At 45.3% G+C, this 22,461-nt stretch overlaps 1 protein-coding gene across 7 annotated transcripts in view; it reads right to left on the bottom strand.

The window, feature by feature from the left end:
* Positions 1 to 21,288, bottom strand: part of LRCH1 (leucine rich repeats and calponin homology domain containing 1) — a 219,722-nt gene extending 198,434 nt beyond the window's left edge. For 2 of the 7 annotated variants that reach the window (XM_075919025.1, XM_075919026.1), the window contains exon 1: positions 20,876 to 21,286. In XM_075919025.1, the coding sequence (XP_075775140.1) occupies positions 20,876 to 21,083 (208 nt within the window). In that variant the 5' untranslated portion in view covers positions 21,084 to 21,286. Of the gene's footprint in view, positions 1 to 13,928; positions 13,976 to 20,875 lie in introns of all 7 variants that reach the window. The other 5 variants (XM_075919031.1, XM_075919027.1, XM_075919029.1 and 2 more) reach the window with 5 other exon arrangements.
* Positions 21,289 to 22,461: the final 1,173 nt, after the last annotated feature.

The raw sequence follows: 22,461 nt of genomic DNA, 5'->3' as shown, positions 1-22,461 counted from the left end.
CTTTCCTCACATTTAGAAATAACCTTTGCCATTTTGTCCCCATTTCTTCTGGCAAAGCACATGGTTACATATTTTGCTGAATTGGAGCCCATAGTATTTATATTATACTGCTTTAAAAAAGGTTGATAGATACTTCCCTATTGTAGTACCAGTTTCTGCTGACACAATTGACACACCACTTTTTTTAGCCTGTAAATAAACTACTTAAATAGCTTTTTATGAGCTTTCAGTTTCCTTTACTTACCAAAAGAATCAAAATGAAACAAAAATGAAGTTCAAGAACTTGTTTTGTTCACCATAGCAGCCTTAGAGAAACCAGGTGGGTGAGATATTATCTTTTGTTGGACCAACTTCTGTTGGTGAAAGGGAAACATTTTGCGCTTACACACAGCTCTTCTTGAATCCAGACCTGAAGAAAAGTCCTGTGTATGCTTTAAAGCTTGCCTCCTTTGCCAAAAAGTGTTGGTCAAATAAAAGAGGTCTCTAATATCCTGTAATCAACACCAATACAACAACGCAAACATTAAAAATCTTATTAATTTCGGCGTGGTTGTAACAAGCATTAACATCTAGTCTGCTCTCAACATAGCAAGACAAAAATTCCTCAAGCATGTGTTATGATGATGCCTCTCAGGGCTTAATTCTCAGATCAACTAATTCAATTGTTTTCAGTAACAGAATGTAAAGCTATTGTTGATAAGATATGCAGACAAAATGAAAATTGGAGGTGAGACAAATAATGAAAGGAGTCACTGGTACAGGAAGATGTGGATCACTCAGTACAGCTCTTAATACATTTAAAAGGCAGAGCCACAGTGGAGTTAGCCCCCACTGGGGATCTGCAGTTTCCTCCCTTATCGACTAATCGAGTAGTCGATGGAAATTCCATCGACTATATGATTAGCTTATTAAATGCAGTTTAGCATCCCTAGCCCAGAAGAGAGGATGCAGACACACACTTGGGTTGGGGACACAGGATCTGGGAGGGAGGGAAGGAGGGAATGTGAGGGTAATGGAAGTGCTCTGAGAAAGAGCCAAATTTAGGGTAACTGTCAATATTTTGGTGAGCTTTAGTAAGAGGAGTTCAGTTAGAAGGTAGTAAGTATTAATGCCAAACCTCTCCAATGCTTTATTTACACATCACATGGAAACTTGTTCTAGATTCAACCACTTTCCCAAAAACTCTTTCGAGAAATGTGAGAAGTACCTTTTAAGAAATGCAGCTGCTTTTCCAATATCAAGTTTCTGACATTATATCAGCTATGTTCATAGAGTCCACTGCTTTTTTAGACATTTCCAATTTCCAATTAGTAAACCATCTTGAAAAGCTGTACTCTGTTTCAGCTGTATTTCCATAGTACCAAATTAATAAAGCCTTACAGCAGGAACATCAATCACTAAATAGCATTAAACCTGATTTCTGAAAGTGTGTTAGGACACATGGAATTGTGTGCACATGTTAAAGGTCTTTAGTCAGTACCCTGTTTCAGCTGTATTTCCATAGTACCAAATGATTACATCTCCTAGCCAGAGTATTCTTAAACATTTTAATCCCAAGCACCAACATAAAATTCTTTCCACATATTCCAAATCAGATATTCTGAGAATCACAAACTCATTTTTAAAAAGCCTTTTACCCCTGGTTTTAGTATCCCATGTAGTCATAATTCATACTTCACAGCTTCAGTAAGTAAAGTCTTCCCTATTTTTAGTGCTTCTCTATACAGCACAGCAATGCACACTGGAAAAGCTTGAATTCTAAAGCACATCAACATACTGTGCCCTTGTTGGCCCATGTAGAAAATACTGGCATGAACTAAAAATTCACTCTTGGAGTGTGCCAGTAGGGTCTACCTGGACCACTTAGCTCACAGCACACTGGGGCCCTCTAGAATTCACACCTTTCTAGTAAACATTACTGTGTTAGATAGAGAAGACATTAGAACTTTTCATTCATGAACAGTAATTTTTCATGTTAAAATAATTACTCTCTCTCATGATTCCCTGAATATAATAACCATAATTGAAAGCAGTCCTCAGCAAAAAGATTGTGAAATAATTCATAATTGATTTCTCCAGTTCCATAATCACAAAGATACACAACAACAATACTGTATACAAAATAAATATTGGTGCAGGCCCAATTTATCAAGGGTCATGATTCATTCACCATCACAAGTAATTTTTAAATCAAGATTAGGGAGGTTTTTTCCCCTGAGAATATGCTCTAGGAATTATTTTGGGAAAATTCTGTGGCCTGTATTATACTAGAGGTTCAATGAGATAATCAACTGGATTAGATGACTACTTCTGTCTGGCTTTGGAATCTATGATATACAGTAGAACCTCAGCGTTATGAACATCTTGTAAGCAGCTGTTCATAACAGAATTGTTTGTCACTCTCAACAAAACATTATGGTTGATCTATGAAAAGTTTACAACTCAACATTTACTTTACACAGCTTTAAAAGTTTACTTTGCAGAAGACAAATGCTGCTTTTAACTAGGGATGAAAGCAAGTAGATGACTACTTGTTTTCTCCCCCTTGCCTCTGTATCAGATGCAGCAAGTGGAGAGAATAGAAATCAGTACTGGGGGGGCCCCACCGCCATCTCTGCGGTGCCGCCTTCCCCTCTCCCATGCTGCTGCCTCTATCAGAGGTAGCAGCATGGAGAGCTGGGGGGTAGGAGAGGCTGCTCCAGCAGCAGCCTCTGTCCAAGATGGGTCCCAGAGGTGACCTGCCATGAAGCACCCCCTGTCTGCAGCAGCCCAGTTCTTACTACATTTAAACAGCAGAGGCACAGCAGTCCTGGCTCTGTCCTGGCTTGTGCTGGTCCGGGACCTACCATCACAGCAGCTCTGCACTTTAAATGTAGTAGGAGCCAGGCTGCCTGCGCACCAGGCTCCTATTACATTTAAATTGCAGCGCGGCCTGGGGGGGGGGGGGGGGGAGGAGAGAGGGGGTGTTCCTGGACCAGCATGAGCTGGGACAGAGCACCTTCCCTTATCAACTAATAGTATAGTCCAGTGGTCCCCAACCTTTCGTGGCTGCCGGGCGCCAAAGGGTGGGGCCGCTCACGTGCCGGGCGTCCGGGGGAGGGGCCGCTCACACGCCGCGCTTCTGGGGGTGGGGCCACACATGCGCCACGTGCCCGGGGGTGGGGGCCACCCATGCACCCTGAGCCCAGGGCTGGCACCGCGCATGTGCCATGTGCCCGGGGCAGTGGCCGCCCATGCGCCACACACCCGGGGCCCGCACCACGCATGTGCCATGCGCCGGGGGCGGGGCCAGCCCAGATGTTTCGGTGGGCGCACATAAATGCCCCGGCGGGCGCCATGGTGCCCATGGGCACTGCGTTGGGGACCACTGGTGTAGTCAATACAAATTGTATCAATTACACAATTAATCAATTACCTGCCTCTCAACATCCTTACTTGTAACCACCTTAATGTAAATGAAACAAGCACAGAAACAATTTTCTTATCTTTTCCATTTTTAAACTTTCCCTTTATTTTTGTTCATTTATGTTTAAAACTGTACTGCTGTGCCATACAGTATTTCTTGTGCTTTTTTTGTGTGTGGTGGGGGTGGGAGGTTCTGCTGCCTGATTGCCTACTTCTGGTTCCAAATGAGGTATGTGTTTAACTGGTCAGTTTTTAACTCTAGTGTTCATAATTCGAAGTTTTATCATATCAGTTCCTAATTGTTTAACCCAGGGGTTCCCAAACTTTTTGACACAGGGTCCAGTAAATCCATTCACGAGCTTTGGAGGACTGGTAACATTCATTTCAATATTTGCATATTCATTAAGAAAATGATGAATATGCAAATGAATTGTTTCTGGTCCTCCAAAAGCCTCCAGTGCCAGCTTTAGCAAAGCTTTTGATACAGTTGTGGGAGAAAAATCAAATAACTCCAATTGTGTCTAAAGGGGGGACTGTGCAGGAAATAAAAACTCTCTAAAAGAAAACTGCTGTAAGGGTTAAAAGTTTTCCAGGCCTCTCTCCCTGTAACAGAGAGAAATCAAATTAACTCTAATCAAGACCCTTACAATGCCTCCTATCTCAAGTTCATGAAAACTCCTAGTCTGTCACAATTTGTCATGTAAACTCTCTCATTTGCCTTTGTTCTGCAAAACTTACTTCTAGTACTCCTGGTGTGAACAGAAACGTCTCAGAGTACTTCTACTGAGACTTTGATATGTTAAAGAAAAACAATCAACAACTACTGTCTGAACATACTGTATAAAGAATCCCTGAAACTGTCTCTCAGGGCTGACTGCTATTGCTCTGCTGTCAGCCTGCCTGCATGCATGCATAATAAAGTTTTCCTTCTGGGTTTCTCTCCTGCCTCACTGATTTGACTTCCAGCCTCGGACCCTTCTGGGGCTCTGTACCCCAGGGAAGCAAAATTTCCCCCACACAGTCACCCACGATATTCTTGCCAGCAAGTTAAAGGAATATGGATTGGATAAATGGACTGTAAGATGGAGAGAAAGCTGGCTAGACCAGGGTTTCCCAAACTTTTTACTTTAGTTGGAACCTGTTTTTTTTCCAGTAATGTTTTTTGCAGCCCAAAAATATAAACACATATAAAAAAAAAAAAGAATGAAAAATGAATACATTTTCACTGTTTCACCTGGCTGCTTCCTCTGCCCAGTCCGGGCCAGGGCTTGGAGGACCTGGCACCGAACAGGCACTCCGGGAGGCAGGAGGGAACAGGAGCAGATTGGGGGTAGGGTATCTAGCTAGGAGGGAGGGCGCAAGGAGGGGACTTGGGTAGGAGTTGGACCTCCCTTGTCTGGCACCTTCAGGACCTGACTGGTCCCAGATGATGGATTTTTTGGACCAGGGGAGGTCATTTCAGGGCTCCTGGTTTTCCCCCTTCTCACTAGGCTTCTTTGCACCTCTATCCCCTGCAACCCAACTGAGCTGCCCACCTCCCCTGGTTCCCTGCACCTCCCCCAAAACAATTCCCTACACTCCAAGGGAGCGCAGCACCAGTTCCCTGCAGCCCCTCACAGCCCAGCCGAGCTGCCCATCTGTTCCCTATGCCTTCCCCCCTCCACCTCAGCCCAGTTGATCCCAGCACTGGTTCCCCTGCATGCCTCCCCCACAGCACAGCTGAGCCCCATTTCCCTGCACCTCCCCCCAAACCCCACAGAACTGCTGAGCCCTGCTCTGATTTCCTGCCCCTCTCTCCCTCCCTCCCTTTTAGTCTAGTCCCGCGTTCCCGGCACCTCCGTCCTCCTGCAGCCAAAATGATCTCTGAGCTCCACACCTCCCATGTCCCCTGAAGCCCAACCCAGCCCACCACCCCATACCTTCCCACTCCCGCAGCCCAGCTCAGCCCAGCACCCTGCACCTCTTCACTCTTGCAGCCCAGCTGAGCTCCATTTCCCTGCACCTCCACCCAAACCGCGCAGACATATTGAGCCCAGCACTGGTTCACTGCCCCTCCCTCGTGCCCTCCCTCCCCTCGAGTCCAGCACCGGGTTCCGGCACCTTCCTCCTCCTGCAGCCCAGGTGAGCCCAGCGGCCCCCCCCCCCACAACCCAGCCTGGCGCCCCTCTAGCGTGGGGCCCGGGGGTAACTGACCCTCCTGTTCCCTCTTCACTACACCTCTGTCGGGAGCCCGGAACATCCGGCTGCATCCTCCGCCCAGCCCGGCCCAGGGCTTGGGGGACCCGGCGCCACATGGGCACTCTGGGAGCCCAGAACATCCCGGCAGCCACACTGAGGCCCGGTATTTTTTTTCCTGCGGACCAGCACCGGGCCACAGCCCATAGTTTGGGAAACGCTGGTTTAACCCATTGTCACATGAGAAAAAAGCTCTGCTCTCGCTAACAGTACTAGAGACTTCACAGGCTTGTTTGATATTCAGTGTGCATAATCTCAAAGGCATGGGGAATATTTATAAAATTCTCACAGTAAATCCATGTATCACTTCTCATTTTTAACATCCATACAGAAAACAAGTTTAAATTAGTTCCTTGCCTCCTTCCCCAAGAAAGGGCATTATCAGTTATTTATAGAACCACTTTGTATTATTCAGGTTTTCAGTGCATCCTAGCTAAATGTGGGTTACATATTTCTGATAAGCTGGAGGCAGGCAATGTCTTGTAGCTCTATCTTCCACAACTAAAATGCTTCAGACTGCCAATTACTGCAATTATTTTACTTCCATCCAACACTGTTCAACATTAAACAGAGATAAAGGATTCCAGGAGCTAGTTTTCATTTTTCTGCACCACGACAAAAATAACCTTATTCTGCTCATGAGGAAGATAAATGTACAAAGAGCTGGAAAGGAAGAGAAGGGATAGAGCACTTTTGGTCAAAATATTGCTTCTTTAAAGTTCACATTCTCATTTGGAGAATATCTGATTTTTAATCAGTCACCAATCTAGACAACAACCTTTTCACAGGCTGCACATTTCTGAATCCTAGCTTCATGTCTTCTCTCTCTGCATTCTAATGAAATGCTCCAGCTGTTGCCAGTGTTTCATGTTTTTGTCTCTGCATAGCATTAGTGCAAAATATTTACATAGATGGCACCCATGCTCTAAAACAGCAATGAAAGCTTCAGAGACTAGCCCTTTGAATGATCCACATGTATAAATGCATATCTTAAAAAAATAAAACTAGATAAAATACCACTCCACCAATTTTTACAGACTCTTGAACACATCTTGATCTAATTGATAACATAAAAAAATGGGAGTCAGAGATAGATTCTGTTCCCAACTTTTGCCATTTATTTGCTCTGGGATCTAGATCAAGTGACTCAAAACACTCTGCTCCTCTGTTTTGTATCTGTAAAAACAGGGAGTAATACAGTATTTTGTACCTTTGTAAAAATGAAATCATCTGAAAGATGCTACATTAACAGACTAGTATTACTAATTTGCACAGAACAAGGTCTGTGTTATCTACTAAAGCTAAGGATTTACTTCTTAAAATAATTATGTTAATATAAAATCGCTTTGTGACGTTTTTAACTTGGAGCAAGCCCAAGAAATTCCAAGGAAAGTCGTGTGTCTGCACTGAAATCACACATGAGAGACTAGGAATTTTTGAGAGTCTCGTGTATGTGCTGCTTCGTACTAGGGATGTTTGTGACTAGTCAACTAGTCCCGCAACTGGGGGTGGGGACACCCAGCACAAGTTGGGAAGCAGTTGCCCATCAAATAGTCGATTCGTTGATTAAACAAAAATTAACAGGCCTATTTCGTACTATGGATGTAAAACGTTAATCAGTAAAACCTTGCCCTTTCTTCTCCTGCCGTGGCCCCCTCCTCTCCCCTCAGCACATGCCCTTTCCTCTCCTCGCCCCCCCTTCCCCTTAGTTCTCCCCCAGCTTATTCCCTAACTTTCTACTTTCAACGTAGAAAGCAGTTTGCGGGGACTGGAGCCGGGACCGCGGTGCTCTTTTTAGTACCAGGTCCTGGCCCCAGAAGCTCCTGCAGCCCCGGCCCTGAACTCAGCCCCAGCCACTCCCAGGGCAGGACTGTGTGCCAAAACTGGAGCAGAGGCCGCCCGTGGTGCTATTTTTAAAGGGACCTCAGTACTAAAAATAGCACCAGAAGCAGCGCCAGTTCCAGCTGGAGTAAAGCGGCAGCCGTACAGGTTGTATTGCACGGCTGTGCAGGCATGTAGCTTAGAGGGAACTTTGCCCCCCACCCTCTGCCCTGAGCCCCAACAAAGATGAGCAATTCCAGGTAAATCCTCTAGTCGTGTATAAAAGGCAAGGTTTTCTGGGAATTCTTTGTCAGAACTTTTCTTATCTATGTAGTTAATCAAAGATTCCATCACAGTCAATAAGTTCCCATATAGGAAGTAGAAATTTGATACTGGAGGGTCTGTCAGTCAAAAAGCAAAGGCATAACAGTATCCAATGGCTAGAAAGGGAAGCTAGATAAATTCAGACTGAAAATAAGGCACAATTTTAACAGTGAAGGTAACTAAATATTCGAACAATTTAGCCTGGATGGTTGTGGATTCTCCAACACTGATTTTTTTTTAATCAAAACTGGATATTTTTTGTAAGAGATATGCTCTAATTCAATCACAGACATTCAATCTGAAACAGGAATTAAATCAGGAAAGTCCTACACATTGTGGTAAGCAGCATGTTATACTAAATGATTGCAACTGATCTCTTCTGGCCTTTAAGTCTATAAATTATTTTTCTTTTACTTTATATATGAAGATCAGCTGAGAACGCTTCAACTGATACAAAACACAGCAGCTTAGCCACTTAGCAAAACAAATTATTGTGAACATATCCTGGTGTTCTGCTGTCCACTCCACCACCTACCCTGTTCTTCCTGCTGAGATGAATTCAAGTTCTCTGTCCCAATATTCAAAGGCCAGCACAGGATTCTTAGTAGCTATCTCAGATCACCTCTCTCTTAGGCTCCGGACCTTCCACTCCAGCTGTGCACCACTGAAGCTGTGAAACTGTCAGCAGACTTGTGATCATGATTGTCAAAATTTTCACAGGCATTCCTAAGTATGAAACTCACTTTCTCTAAAACCAGGAATAATTACAGACCTCATCATATTCACAACTATAGGCAACTCTCATCTTATTTGGCTCTTTTTCAGTAAAATCTTCACATGCACACGTAAGTATAAACATAATATTACTATTTCTCCTACAGGCTTGGATAGAAGGAACAAAGATAGCTTTATTTGTATTTCTAAATATGTTGAAGTGTTCCAACACTATGGTGGTCAGTACCATACAAGGAGAGAAAGCAAAAGGCAGGCTGGCCAACAAGTCAGTCTGATAAAAAGCAAGACGACCACATAGGGTAGCTAGAGTCAATGCACAAGTCTTCCCAAAAGGGTACATTTACTCACAACTATATCAGGGAGGAACTATTCTTTGAGATGATACTGTATAAAGACGAACAGGAATTCCTTAAAACATTCTAGAAGCCCCTTTGATATGAGTGAATAAACATTGGTATGTTTACTATACCCCAAAGTCTAATTGGGAGGCATTGTGGTCCAACCCACTGCATCTGGAACCAAAAGTCTTTGATCTATTTCTGTCTCTGCCACTGACCTATTCTGTGAATTTGGGAATGTTACTTATTTTTCTCTCTGCTTCCCCATATGTTGAAAGGAGATAAAGATACTCGGAACCAAATTTAGAAGGGTATTTTAGGTGCCTAATGATGCACATAGGCACCTAGGGGGAGTTTTGAAAGTAACAGTTACTTAGGAGCCTAAATCTTATTGACTTTTAATGGGAGATAGGTCCTAATTTATTTAGGCACTTGTAATGTTGCTAGATGCCTATCATCCTGGTGAGTCTGACCTTTGCCCTCGGTTACAAAATAAAGCACTTTAAGATTTACAGATGAAAAGCACTACCAATACCCCAAATTTCAAATCTCAAATTTAAATAAAAATATCAAGATGTGCTTGATCAGAGGCCTGCCAATATTTTTGGGACCCATAGACTTGGCACCCAGATTCCCCCAATAACTGAAGAAGGAGCCACGAGCAATTTACAAACTAGGATGACAATTTCAAACGGACTAGAATCCAACTTGTTAACGACAAGAGCAATGCTATCACTGAGATTTTAACTCTACTTAATAAATTCTAAATACAAGAGCTGGTCCAGCTAGCTAGGCTAGGCCTCAAAACTGCAATACTGTTTACCAAGCCTAACCTTTCAGTACTGATTTTTTTTAAATGTTGTTTTCAGTCTCAAAGATGCCTTTCTTTATTTAAGCTGACGTATTTGGCACTGATGGACTGTTATGGGATACACAAACCTTACACTTGGTAAGAAAGGATTAAAAGACAATACTGAGCCCAGGCAGCCAAGCCCCTTCAGTCTTGCGGAGCCTGTTTCAATCGGAGAAGGGGTTGAAAAGGAAGCTAACCAGCTCAGTAAGGGGAGACTGGAAAGGAAGACAGACCGACCCTGAAGGCTTCTATCAAAGGTGCTGGAGAAGCCTTGCTGAAGGAACAAGACTATATGCCTCTTCGGGCTAATGGGTTAGTTTCCTTTACTTCATCTGGGACCAGAAATTATAGGAGGAAAACAGTGGTAGGAAATGACCGAGGCAGGGTAACACAGAGGGCCCCCTCAGAGCCCAAATGCTGCTGATCCTCCTACAGCATTGGCACACCCACCATTGTCCCACTACTAGGTGGATGCTAACCACTAGCCTCAGAGCACATCAACAACCCTATTACATGGACATTTACAAAAGAAGCCTAAACTCTGACTTTTAGGAGGCAGGAATGGGGAGTGGACATTCAAAGGTATGGGCACAGGAACTAGTCCCTCCAAAAGCAAGCAAGAAACATCAACTGTGGGTCATGCAGCATACAGGAAGGAATAGCCATCAACGTTTTGTGGCAAGCCTGAAAATAATTTTTCATTCTGTCCTTGTATGTAGTAGAATAGCCACATGAAAGACCAGCCGTAGGGTTTTGGGGAGAGGATATTTTGCATTTTTACAAATATCAGTATAATACCATCAGCTTTCTCCACTGCATGGAAAGAGAACTCCAGCTTCTTGTACTGGCTTTCATGTATCCTTGTCAACATTTTAAATTAGAATTAAGTGGACATGTCTGCACATAAATATATCATCCAGTTGATGGACTACCTAATCCTAAATAACCCACAATATTAACATTACTGCTTAAAATCTCACCTTTTCCTTCAAATTTGAAGATGTATGATTTCTCTCAGAACATAAAATTCAGCTAGTCTTTTGTGTAGGTCTCTTGTTTATTTTCTTCTTCCAATTCTTTATTCCCTTTACTCTTCTTCCATTCTATCCACCTCCATAAATTTTCTTTCATTACTACTCTGTAACTGTTATCTTTGAAAAGCAGGTTTTCATTCATCCTTATATCCATTCCCTTCTTCAGGCTCACATTATGTTGCCTCATTGCTATTCTTCCTTTTTTTCTGCCTCTTGCACATCCACAAATTTTCATTTCACTCCCTCACACTCGATTCTTCCTATGTTCTATCTACCCTCCCCCTCTCCTCATTTTCCTCCAAATCTAATATTTAGCACTTAACAGCACTCTATAAATACTGAGTAATTAATAGTCACATCACTGTGAGGATATTAACTATTATCAGTCCCTTTTCACTGTTAGAGAAAAACTGACCAACACCACCACCCAGGGAATTAGTAACAAAAAAGGTATTAAAATACAAAAGTAGCTGGCTCCCACTTCCACGCGCTGTTTTTCACAAAGTTAGCAGTCACACTGAATGTTCAGCAGAAGAGCAACTCTGTTTTTGCAGCTGGAAGAGAATTTGTGGCAAAGCTTCTACCCTCAGTTGTCACTCCACAACCACAAACCAATTGGGGGTCTTCCCCAAGAGGGAAAGTAACAGGGTCACAAAGGCTAGCTGCAGGAGAATTTAAGGAGGACTTGCACAGGTGTTATAGCAAAAAATATATAAATCAGTGACAAACTTTCAACATTAGCTATCAGCTTGTATCACAAAATCTTCAAAGTTCTGCAACAAAAAAGGCCTATTAGATACTTTTTTGAATGATTTGTTTATCCTTGACATTAATAAGCTCTCAAAACCTGAAGGGAGGACCACATCTACCAAGGGCCCCAAAGCTTCATGGGCCCAAAACTAAAAGAAAAATGACTTCAGAAGAGCTATGCTATGATTATAAATCACTAGAAACCTTTGCACTTCTGAATGTTTCCTTCATACTGCAAGATCTTCTAGGAAAGATGACCCTTCAGAAAAAAGAAACTTGAATATGCTGATGCAGCACTCTCTAGACTAAAAATACATTTTAAAGACGTTTCAGTCTAAAAGAGCAGTTCTGTTTTGACAGTTGGGTAAACAATGCTGAACTTCTGTTTATTTACTTGATATGATTTTTCCACTTTATACATTTCTGTATTTCTCTTAAGCTGTGTTTTTAATTGCTCTGTACTATTACAATTAATTTTTCTTATGTTAACTTTCCTCTCATCATTGTTCCAATAAGTTTAGTGTAATATTTAGATAAAAGCTACACTGAGTAAAGTCAGAAGGCCTTAAATACAAGAAGTCTGCCGTAAACGATTAAACGTCAAACATCTAGGCTCAAGAGAAACTCACAGATACTCTATCAGTCTTATGATTGATTTCTAAAATGTGAAAGATCTTGCTTTTGTAGGATCAAATCATTCTTATTTTGGTTTATACTCAGTTTAATTTTTTCAATATCTTGTGGTAGATTGTAATTTGTCATATACTCTTATAATTTCGTTAAATTACAGTAATTTTGTTGAATGAAGCTTTTTGTGCAAAGTCCAATTTATTCATTTTAGTCAGTGTCCTTTCAAGGCAACAATTATGTTCTCCAGATGAGGGAAGCAGAGTAAGCATTGGGAAAGGGAAGGAAGCCAAAGAGGAAGTGAATAGGGCCTGTCAAATATCCACACTTATTTTCTTCTATAGCTTACACAACAAAATCTTAGAGAAAACTGGTTTTGAAAAATGAGTGTTTATTTGGATTGTCTGATTGTTCAGAGAGAAGAGTAAACAATCTACATCCACTTGAACATTTACTCATCTAATTAGCAAAATTACCAGAAACAGAGCATTGACAACAGCAACTAGGAGAGCAGAGGGGCTGGAAGGAATTAATTAGAATAAATTACATTAATTAAATGTGTATAACTTATAAAAAGAATCTGTGGCAAATATGATTTTGTGGGGAAAAACACTGTAATTAGTAATGAAGACTTGAAATAATGGATAATAATGTAAATCGATTACAATGTAAGACAATAAAATAAATGGTCAGGTCAACTAAGGAGTAGAGCTAACTTCTAAGAAGAGGTAGTAGAATCAAAGTGTACTACAAATTATTGCGGTTTAAATTCACCTTGAACTAAAACCAAATGAAAAGCAATGCAGAAGTTGTTAAGTTTTAACATATTTAACATGTATAATTAAAAAATCAAAAATTCTTTTCTGAGATTATGAAGAAAAGAATCCTTAGTGCCAAACTCTTATGTGTCAGATTTCAATCAAAATTGCCCATTAAAAGCTAAATAAACACTTTTGAAATCTATCTCCTAGATTCCTATGTTTATCATCAGAGAATCTGGAAAGCAAAGTCACATCCTCATTTGTAGCTATCTATTTGAAGATGGGTTTGCCTCGACAGCACAGCACAGAAATAACCATCTTTAAAGCATGGCACAGGTGAAACCTCTAATCCAGCATCTTCAGGACCTAACTAGTGCCTAACCAAGAGATTTTGCCAAACCATCAGAGGTCAATATTGTCTAGCAGCATTACCAATACTTCCACTGCTTACCAGGCTCTTAGAAAACACTGAGGGGTAAATTAGAGCTAAATAACAGCACAGAACACTGAGAGCCAGGACTGGTGGCTGTAAACAAACTGTATGGGACTGTGAGATACTTGGCCACAGTTATGATAAGTGGACATCCAGCTAACTAAAATCATGCCAGACCATGGATGTTGCCGGACCAGAGTGTGTCTGACTAGAGACATTCAATCTGTATATGGTCTTGCTAATTTAAGCCATTTAAAAAAAATCATGTTTCTGTCAAGTAACTATGCTTAAATAGTTTTGAATTTTTTTAAAAAGGTTTTGTTAACCAATTTAAAAACTCAAATCCCATTTCCTGCCTTCCTTTACTCATCCTTTAGTAATCCTATTCGCGTGTGCAATCCTTACACTGAAATCAATGGGGCAACATGGGTATTAGTCACACAAGAAAGGGTTTGCAGGATCTGTCTTTAAAACCCATCCAAGCCACAAAGAAAGAGGTTATAGTGACTGACAGACACAGCCATGATTGTGTATCAAAGTAACTTTTCTTTTTATAAACTAATATGCTTCTAACTTTCCCAGTGGTTGTATGGAACATAATTACATACTCACTCTAGAAGTATATGATTAGTGTGCCACTGTCTTTTGCATAATCCAGTCTGTAATACAAATGATAAGAATAGCATTTATTTTTGAAACTGCTTGTGCAATGCAGCCACACTGATGTGGTTTAGAACATCTAACCAGAAACTTTACATAAAGAGGCTTTTCTGTGCCCTAAATTGCTTTTGATAATATACTTTCATTAATAGTTAATATGCAGTAAAGAACCTGAAAATTCAATTTACTGACTCATTCAGTTCTTATTCAGGAAAAACTCATAAATGAATACCATGAAGTATTAAATAACTTCAGATTAACAAATATTTCAAAAATAGATCCTATTTAGTCACCCTAATTTTCTTGTCTTCCATATTACTACTGCACATTTATGCAAGATTCTCATTCATATCTGCAGTCCAGTGCTACTTCTAAGAGAGTTTACTTTAACGAGAGTTTTGACACTGACCTTACTAGGAGCAGGTAAGCCCCATAGTGAGTAAAAGCAAATCTGAAATACTGCTTAAAAAGCTCTCTACAATAGGACTTTATTTACTAAAGTAAGTTTACACTAATAAAGAACCAACTTTGCGTCATTTTTAAAGATATATAAACATCAAAAGCTTCATTTAAAAATGTTGTTTAATCAGAATACTTCATGCTGGTTATGATTTTTTTAGATGCCTCAGATATCAAACCCTGTAAATTAAATCTGCACATCTATAAGCATTTTTAAAAATGAAGTGTTAAAATAATACTGTCCACTACATAGCTCCCAGAAGTTCATTTCATCTAGTAGATTTTTTTCCTTTTATAAGACCTCTTTAAAGTTAAATTTTCATGTTTAATTTAAAATGAGAAGTGGGGTTGTGATTTATTTGAGCATTCTCCCAGATATTTATATCTCAAACATTGTGCCGGTGCATGATAGTTTGGAAGTAAAAATGACTGCAGTTTATTTTCTTTATACAATTTGAGTGACAGACAAGTACTAAATACATGCAAAATACAAAAGGCACACACGCACACACACACACACACACACACACACGCGCGCGCGCGCACACACACGCGCGCACACACACACACACACCAGTCTTGCAGTTCTAGTAATCTGGATTGTTTAACTACATAAAAAGGGTATTGTGTATTTAAATATTATTTTAACAAAAATATACACCTTTAAGAAAACATTCAAAGATATTTTACTCTTATGTATGGTATTTCATCAAGTAACCCCATTTAGCTTAAGGAAACTTGGTACTATCCAGTTAACCTTTTCTTATCTCAACCTTTGCTTACATTTTTACTAATATTTATAAAAACACTTTGTATAGATACACACAACACAGATGTTTTACACACTTCCATTCTGCAAAGACATTTTTCAGCAACCTATTTTCAATTAAATATTTTGCGTAGGTTATTTACATAGCCACATTTTGCAGCTTATTTTTCATTATACCTGGCTAAAACACCAGTAGCATGTTCTGGAAGCACTCTTGAAAATCTTTTATTATAAAGTACTTGTAATTTACCAATTATGTTGACAACAACCTATGTAAAAAACCATGCAACTGATAAATCTGGGATCCCAGAAAGATGCTGTCAAAGTACAGGTAAGGTTTTACTTCAGTGGAAGTTTCCTATTACTCACATATCTGAGCTCAAAGCTCCTGTCTCCATGGGCAATAAAGTTTACAAGCACCAAATATCTTTCCTAAAAAGAAAGTCAAAGTAATTATCTGCCAAAAAGTAAATGCCATCATAGCTATTTACTAAGTACCACTGCAAGAGAGCACTGTCTTTATAAAATATACATTTAAGGAGGGGTGAGACAAAGATTATTGTCACAAAAATGTCCTGTAAGAGTTAGAGCGGGGTGGGCAATAATTTTTGACAAGGAGACACTTCAGAAATTTTTTAAGTGGCCCGGGGCTGCCCCAGAAGGAGCAGGACCTCAGGTGGATGGGGTGGGGCCAGAACACTTCCATGCTTCCCTCCCACAAACCCTGACTGGTCTGGGGGTGCACAACCATGTGAAGTCTTTGTCCCCACCCCTCCCAGAGGAGGAGATTTTGTGCACTCCCTCCCTTCCCCCAGGTCAATCAGGGTCTGGGGTGGGAAAAGCACACAAACTCTGCTCCCACCCTGCAAGGGAGCACCATGCTTAAAGTCACCACCGAGCTGAGCAGCAGCTGGCAGCTGACTAAGTGTGGAGGAGGAAACTTTGTGCACTCCCCCAATCCCCAGGCCAAACAGGGCTTGGGACCAAGGGAAGCATGCGAAGTCTCCTCCAGCCATGCCCCTGTCCTGCAAGGAGCATGCCGCACTTCTAAACGCCACGCGCTCCTTGCAGAGCAGGGGCAGGGCGGGAGGAGACTTTGCGCACTTCACCTCCACCCCCAAGCCCTGATTGGCCTGGGGGAGCGCAAAGTCTCCCGCTCCCTGCCCTCTGGTACACAGTCCTTGGAGTCAACTGTCAGGGTTGATTCTAAGTATCGTGCACTCCCCCGTCCCTAGGCCCTGATTGGCCTGGGGGTGGGGATTGGCAGGACCTCTGCAGGCCAGATCAACCCACTTGGCGGGCCAGATGTGGCCCACTGAGGCCCTTTTGCGCACCTCTGAGCTAGAGTGCTTGGCCATGTATGCCCTCCAAAAGTTCATATAGTCTGGTTTTGTAATGCAACTAGTGAAACGACTGACTGACCTTCCAGAAATATCAACTCACGACATAACTCACAGAACAGGCTGTTCACTTTAACAGGTTACAACATGCTGTTAAGATGATACAACTACTTAATTTTTTTTTCAAATACATAAGTTGTAACTCCCCTAAAAATGATAAGGTTACAAAGACTAATCATAATAGGGCAAATGCTACTCTTTCAAAGTCAAGATACGGAATGCTTCTGCAGCCTTCATGCAGATTAAGCAAAACCAGAATAAAAATCCCCTTCTTTGTTTTGTTTTGTGCAAACACGTCACCTAGTATAGTTATAATGTTACAAGAGTACTCATACTACAACAGATAAAATGCTTGAAACCTGTATGTTCAAATGATATTTTTTCCTTTCTACATTTCAATTAAACATTTTTTTAAGAAGAGTAAGCCTATGGCAAATGTGTACATAGTCATGTAATATCTACAGGTGTACACTAAATACTGTATTCATCACATGTAAACATTTGAGCACTCATGTACATACCTGAATACTAAAAGTATTTGTGATTAATACACAAGTTATGTAATGGTACATAATTAACTCATTGCTATACAAAGATAAGCTACTTAATAGGACTTAAAAATTAGACATTTACAAGGATAGATGTACTTGAAAAATGAGAGTTTGATTTTGTTTTGAGTTGTCATTATGAAGGCGATAAATCCCAATGCTTCAAAGGAAAACTCCAAACACTAATTCCTCTACAAACAGGTTGTCTACTACAGGGTATTTGGATCGTCCGTAAAATACCAGGGTGCATAGACCATTGATATGATCCTGCATGATAATTCACATATACATTTTCTTGTATATTTCACCTTTTCCCTAGGTACAAACTGCTTGAAGCACTGAAACTAATCATTCTCAGAACTGGTTACCAGCAGCAGCCACCCCAGCCAAAGTTAAGGAACTATTAAACATAAACCTACCCTGGGTTAAATCACGTACATGCTCCTTCTATAGGAAATAGATTATACAGGCAGTCCCCGGGTTACGTACAAGATAGGGACTGTAGGTTTGTTCTTAAGTTGAATTTGTATGTAAGTCGGAACTGGTACATATTGTAGGGGAAACTCTAGCCAAACATTTCTCCAGAGCTCAGTTTTATTCTCCCACACCTCACTTCCCTCAGTCCTTTATTCTCAAGCTGAGGTGTCTGCTGAGAAAAGCCGCTCTGCGTCTCCCTGGTCTGCTGGGGGGGGGGGGGCGCTAGCTTTGCGTCTCCCTGGTCTGCTGGGAGGAAGCAGCTAGTGCGGGGTTGCCTCACCCCGTTTGTAAGTAGGGATCCGATGTAAGTTGGATCCATGTAACCCGGGGACTGCCTGTAGTTCTTATTCTCTGCAGGAAAGGTAGGAGTCTGTGTGATCCCAATGTGTGGATGCCATACTGAGTGGTTATGTGGGCCTCAAGAGGTACAAAGTCTCAGAGGGGGAGCCGGGTTAGTCTGTATCTTTAAAAACAACCAGTCTGTGACACCTTAGAGATTAACAAAAATATATATAGTATCAAAACTGGTTTTGCCCATGAAAGCTCATGATTCTCTATATATTTTTGTTAGTCTCTAAGGGTACGTATAGACTACATGACTCTGGCAACAGAGGCATGTAGATTAGACTACCCGGCATAGGAAAATGAAGCAGCAATTTAAATAATCGCCGCTTCATTTAAATTTACATGGCTGCTGCGCTGAGCCGATCAGCTGTTTGTCGGCTCAGCGCGGCAGTCTGGACACTCCGCGGTTGACATCAAAGGCATTTGTCGACCTCCCAGGTATGCCTCATCCCAATTCATTTTCCTATACCGGGTAGTCTAATCTACATGCCTCTGTCGCCAAAGTCATGTAGTCTAGACATACGCTTAGGTGCCATAGGACTACTTGTTGCTTTCAGTAAGTACAGATGTTTCATGTACCTATGAATGGATGAGTATGCATGTGATGTATGTAACCACAAGTGTGTGTAGGTATTTAAATCCCCCAGCAGCAGGAGTACCACTACCAACATCAGTGAGCACATGCAAGAGTACCTATAAGTAAACCCAAATGTTTGTGGCGAGGGAACATAGAGAGTTCATGGGACATACTCTCATACTAGGAGATGAATTACTAGTCTACACAAAAGGCACAGGATGGGGGTGAGTTGCAGCTGACCCTAGGAGTACACACAAGAGGTACTTGTTCTAGGAGGATGCATGTAGTGAGATCAATATATATGAGGAGAGAGGGTGGCACATAGGAGGTTTTGTGCATGCAAGAGGTGGCTGACCCCAAGGGGAGCACGTATGGGAGATGAGTTTCTCCAGGGTGGGGTTACATATGGGGAGTGGTTACATGCAGAGAGTGGGGTTACTGTGCCAGGTGTGATGGGTACACATGGGGCTGAGGAGGACTGTCCCAATGGGGAGGTAAAGTATGCACACTGTGAGGGCTAGCTGTCCAGGAGAACGGGGTGCCTACTCCAGGATGGAGGGTATAAGTATGGTGAGTACCCATGGGGAGAGACAGATGCCTGTCCTCAGAGGAAAGGATACACACAGGAAAGGAAGTGAAAAGTAGCAACCGCTAGGGTATGCATGGGGGGGAGCATATATGAGGGTGGGTACACAGATAGGTAGAGGATTCCTCTCTCTGCTGGAGGAGTACACTTGAGAAATGGCTATCCTTAAGGGAATGAAGGTGGCTAAGGGGTGCCTGCCCCAGCATGGTGTCAAGACACATGGAGGGTGGGCACACACAAGGAGGCTGAGGGGTGCTTGTCCTGGGATGGGGGTGGGTGAGCACACACAGGGAAGCTGAGAGGTGCCTGTCCCGGGATGGGGGTGGGTGGGCGCACACAGGGAGGCTGGGGGTGCCTGTCCCGGGATGGGGGTGGGCGGGCGCACACAGGGAGGCTGGGGGGTGCCTGTCCCGGGATGGGGGGCGGGCGCACACAGGGAGGCTGGGGGGGTGCCTGTCCCGGGATGGGGGTGGGTGGGCGCACACAGGGAGGCTGGGGGGGTGCCTGTCCCGGGATGGGGGTGGGCGGGCGCACACAGGGAGGCTGGGGGTGCCTGTCCCGGGATGGGGGTGGGTGGGCGCACAGAGGGAGGCTGGAGGGTGCCTGTCCCGGGATGGGGGTGGGCAGGCGCACACAGGGAGGCTGGGGGTGCCTGTCCCGGGATGGGGGTGGGTGGGCGCACACAGGGAGGCTGGGGGTGCCTGTCCCGGGATGGGGTTGGGTGGGCACACACAGGGAGGCTGGGGGTGCCTGTCCCGGGATGGAGGTGGGTGGGCGCACACAGGGAGGCTGGGGGTGCCTGTCTCGGGATGGGGGTGGGCGGGCGCACACAGGGAGGCTGGGGGGTGCCTGTCCCGGGATGGGGGTGGGTGGGCGCACTCAGGGAGGCTGGGGGTGCCTGTCCCGGGATGGGGGTGGGTGGGCGCACACAGGGAGGCTGGGGGGTGCCTGTCCCGGGATGGGGGTGGGTGGGCGCACACAGGGAGGCTGGGGGGTGCCTGTCCCGGGATGGAGGTGGGTGGGCGCACACAGGGAGGCTGGGGGTGCCTGTCTCGGGATGGGGGTGGGCGGGCGCACACAGGGAGGCTGGGGGGTGCCTGTCCCGGGATGGGGGTGGGTGGGCGCACACAGGGAGGCTGGGGGGTGCCTGTCCCGGGATGGGGGTGGGTGGGCGCACACAGGGAGGCTGGGGGGTGCCTGTCCCGGGATGGGGGTGGGTGGGCGCACACAGGGAGGCTGGGGGTGCCTGTCTCAGGATGGGGGTGGGCGGGCGCACACAGGGAGGCTGGGGGTGCCTGTCCCGGGATGGGGGGTAGGCACACACAGGGAGGCTGGGGGTGCCTGTCCCGGGATGGGGGGCGGGCGCACACAGGGAGGCTGGGGGTGCCTGTCCCGGGATGGGGGGTAGGCGCACACAGGGAGGCTGGAGGGTGCCTGTCCCGGGATGGGGGTGGGTGGGCGCACACAGGGAGGCTGGGGGTGCCTGTCCCGGGATGGGGGGTAGGTGCACACAGGGAGGCTGGGGGTGCCTGTCCCGGGATGGGGGGTAGGTGCACACAGGGAGGCTGGGGGTGCCTGTCCCGGGATGGGGGGTAGGCGCACACAGGGAGGCTGGGGGTGCCTGTCCCGGGATGGGGGGTAGGCGCACACAGGGAGGCTGGGGGGTGCCTGTCCCGGGATGGGGGGTAGGCGCACACACAGACTGAGGGGTGCCCGGGGTACCCTAGCCCCGGCTCACCTGCCCGCACGGTGTCGGAGAGGTCGTGGCCGGGCGCGCCCCGCGGAAACTCCTTCAGCTTCCTGGCGCTCAGGCTGAGCCCCCCGGAGTGCGCCGCCTCCTCCAGAGCCCGCTCCAGCGCGCGGCTCAGCGGCAGGTTGTAGCCCAGCGCGCCGGCCGCCGCCAGGCCAGCGGGGAAGGGCTGGGGCTCGCCTCCCAGCGTCGCCATCTTCCCGGCCCGGCTGCGGCTCGCTCAGGGGCTGGGGCTGCCGGGGTCGGGCCCGGCCCGCGGTGCCGCCGAGGAGGCAGGGGGCTGGCAGGGCGCGGCGCGGAGGCGGCGGCCGGGACCAGCGCTCGGTCCTTCTCCGCCTGCCAAGCGGCTGCCCCAGCGCGCATGTCCCGCCGGCTGCCCCCGCCTCGGGGCCCGGCTCGGGAAGCGCCGCGGCGGCGCAGCGCCACCTCCCGGCCGCAGCGCTCCCTGCCCGAGAGCCTGGAGCGCGCCCGCCCGGCTGCTGGAGCTCGGGACGCCGCTGAACCCCCCTGGTTTGCATCATGGACCATCGCAGTCCCGCCCCGTGGCTCTCAGCACCCCCACTGCTCTGACTGCCCCACGCCCCCCCGGGCTGCCTCCCCCCGGTAACCTCTGTGCTGCCCACACACAAAGCTCGTGTATCCAGGCTCAGTGCTGGCGCTCCTCACTGCCAGAGGTGAACGTGGGCCGGTACCGTGTACAGGGAAGAAGCAGCTACCGCTCCCGGCCCGGACTTGGCTGATGTTCCAGCGCTGCCACACTCCGGCGGAGCCGCCGGCAGGGGGAAGCTAAAGGGCCAATGTAAAAGGACCCGGGGCGCCCGACTGCCACTTCACATCGCTGCTGCAGCCCCGGGACTCCCAGCCACCGCTGCAGTGGTACCCACGAAGGGCCTGCTGGGAGCTGGCTGGGGGCTTGTGGTTTGAACGTGGTGCTGTTTGGGAAGGTCTGCCTGTGGGGCCTCAATAAAACTAACATCTTTATGCTTTGGGGCAGGAGTTAAACCTTCTCCCATTTCAGTGGTTTCCAGCTGTGATTCCTCTCTGCTCTCTGTAACCATATTGACCAAAGGCATAGACCAAGTCTCTTCCTCAGCACTGCAAATCGAGTTTACTGCTATCTCCCTATTCGGGAAACCCTTCAACCGATGTTCCCTCTAATGTTTTCCATCCAGGAACAGAATAAATTTTGTTGTGTGCACCAAGACACAGGGTAGGTGTGCACCACAAGTACAAACACATGCTGCCAGCTATGGGTGGCTGCTGGTGCTCTGCTAATCAGCAGACTCGGGCTGCCAATCAGCTAATCTGTCCATAATTCTGTCTTGTTACCAAATAGGGCCATATATGGAAGATGTCCCTGCAATCTGTACTGAATAGGTCCAGTGGGAAAAGGGAGGCAACAACAGAACAAGTATAAGCAATCATGTTCCAAAAGGTTTCATTTTACATGAATTCTCTTCCTTCTAGCATCAGGAAAACTATCACCAGGCAATGAGATTTTCTGCTGGGGTGGCTTTTTCTCCTTCTTTTGTTTCTTCCTTCTGAATAGATTGGTTTGCCATGCACCCAAGTTC

This window comes from Pelodiscus sinensis, chromosome 1 (genome assembly GCF_049634645.1).
Source record: "Pelodiscus sinensis isolate JC-2024 chromosome 1, ASM4963464v1, whole genome shotgun sequence".
Taxonomy (NCBI): Eukaryota; Metazoa; Chordata; order Testudines; family Trionychidae; genus Pelodiscus; species Pelodiscus sinensis.
This window is presented reverse-complemented; position numbering and strand designations above follow the sequence as displayed.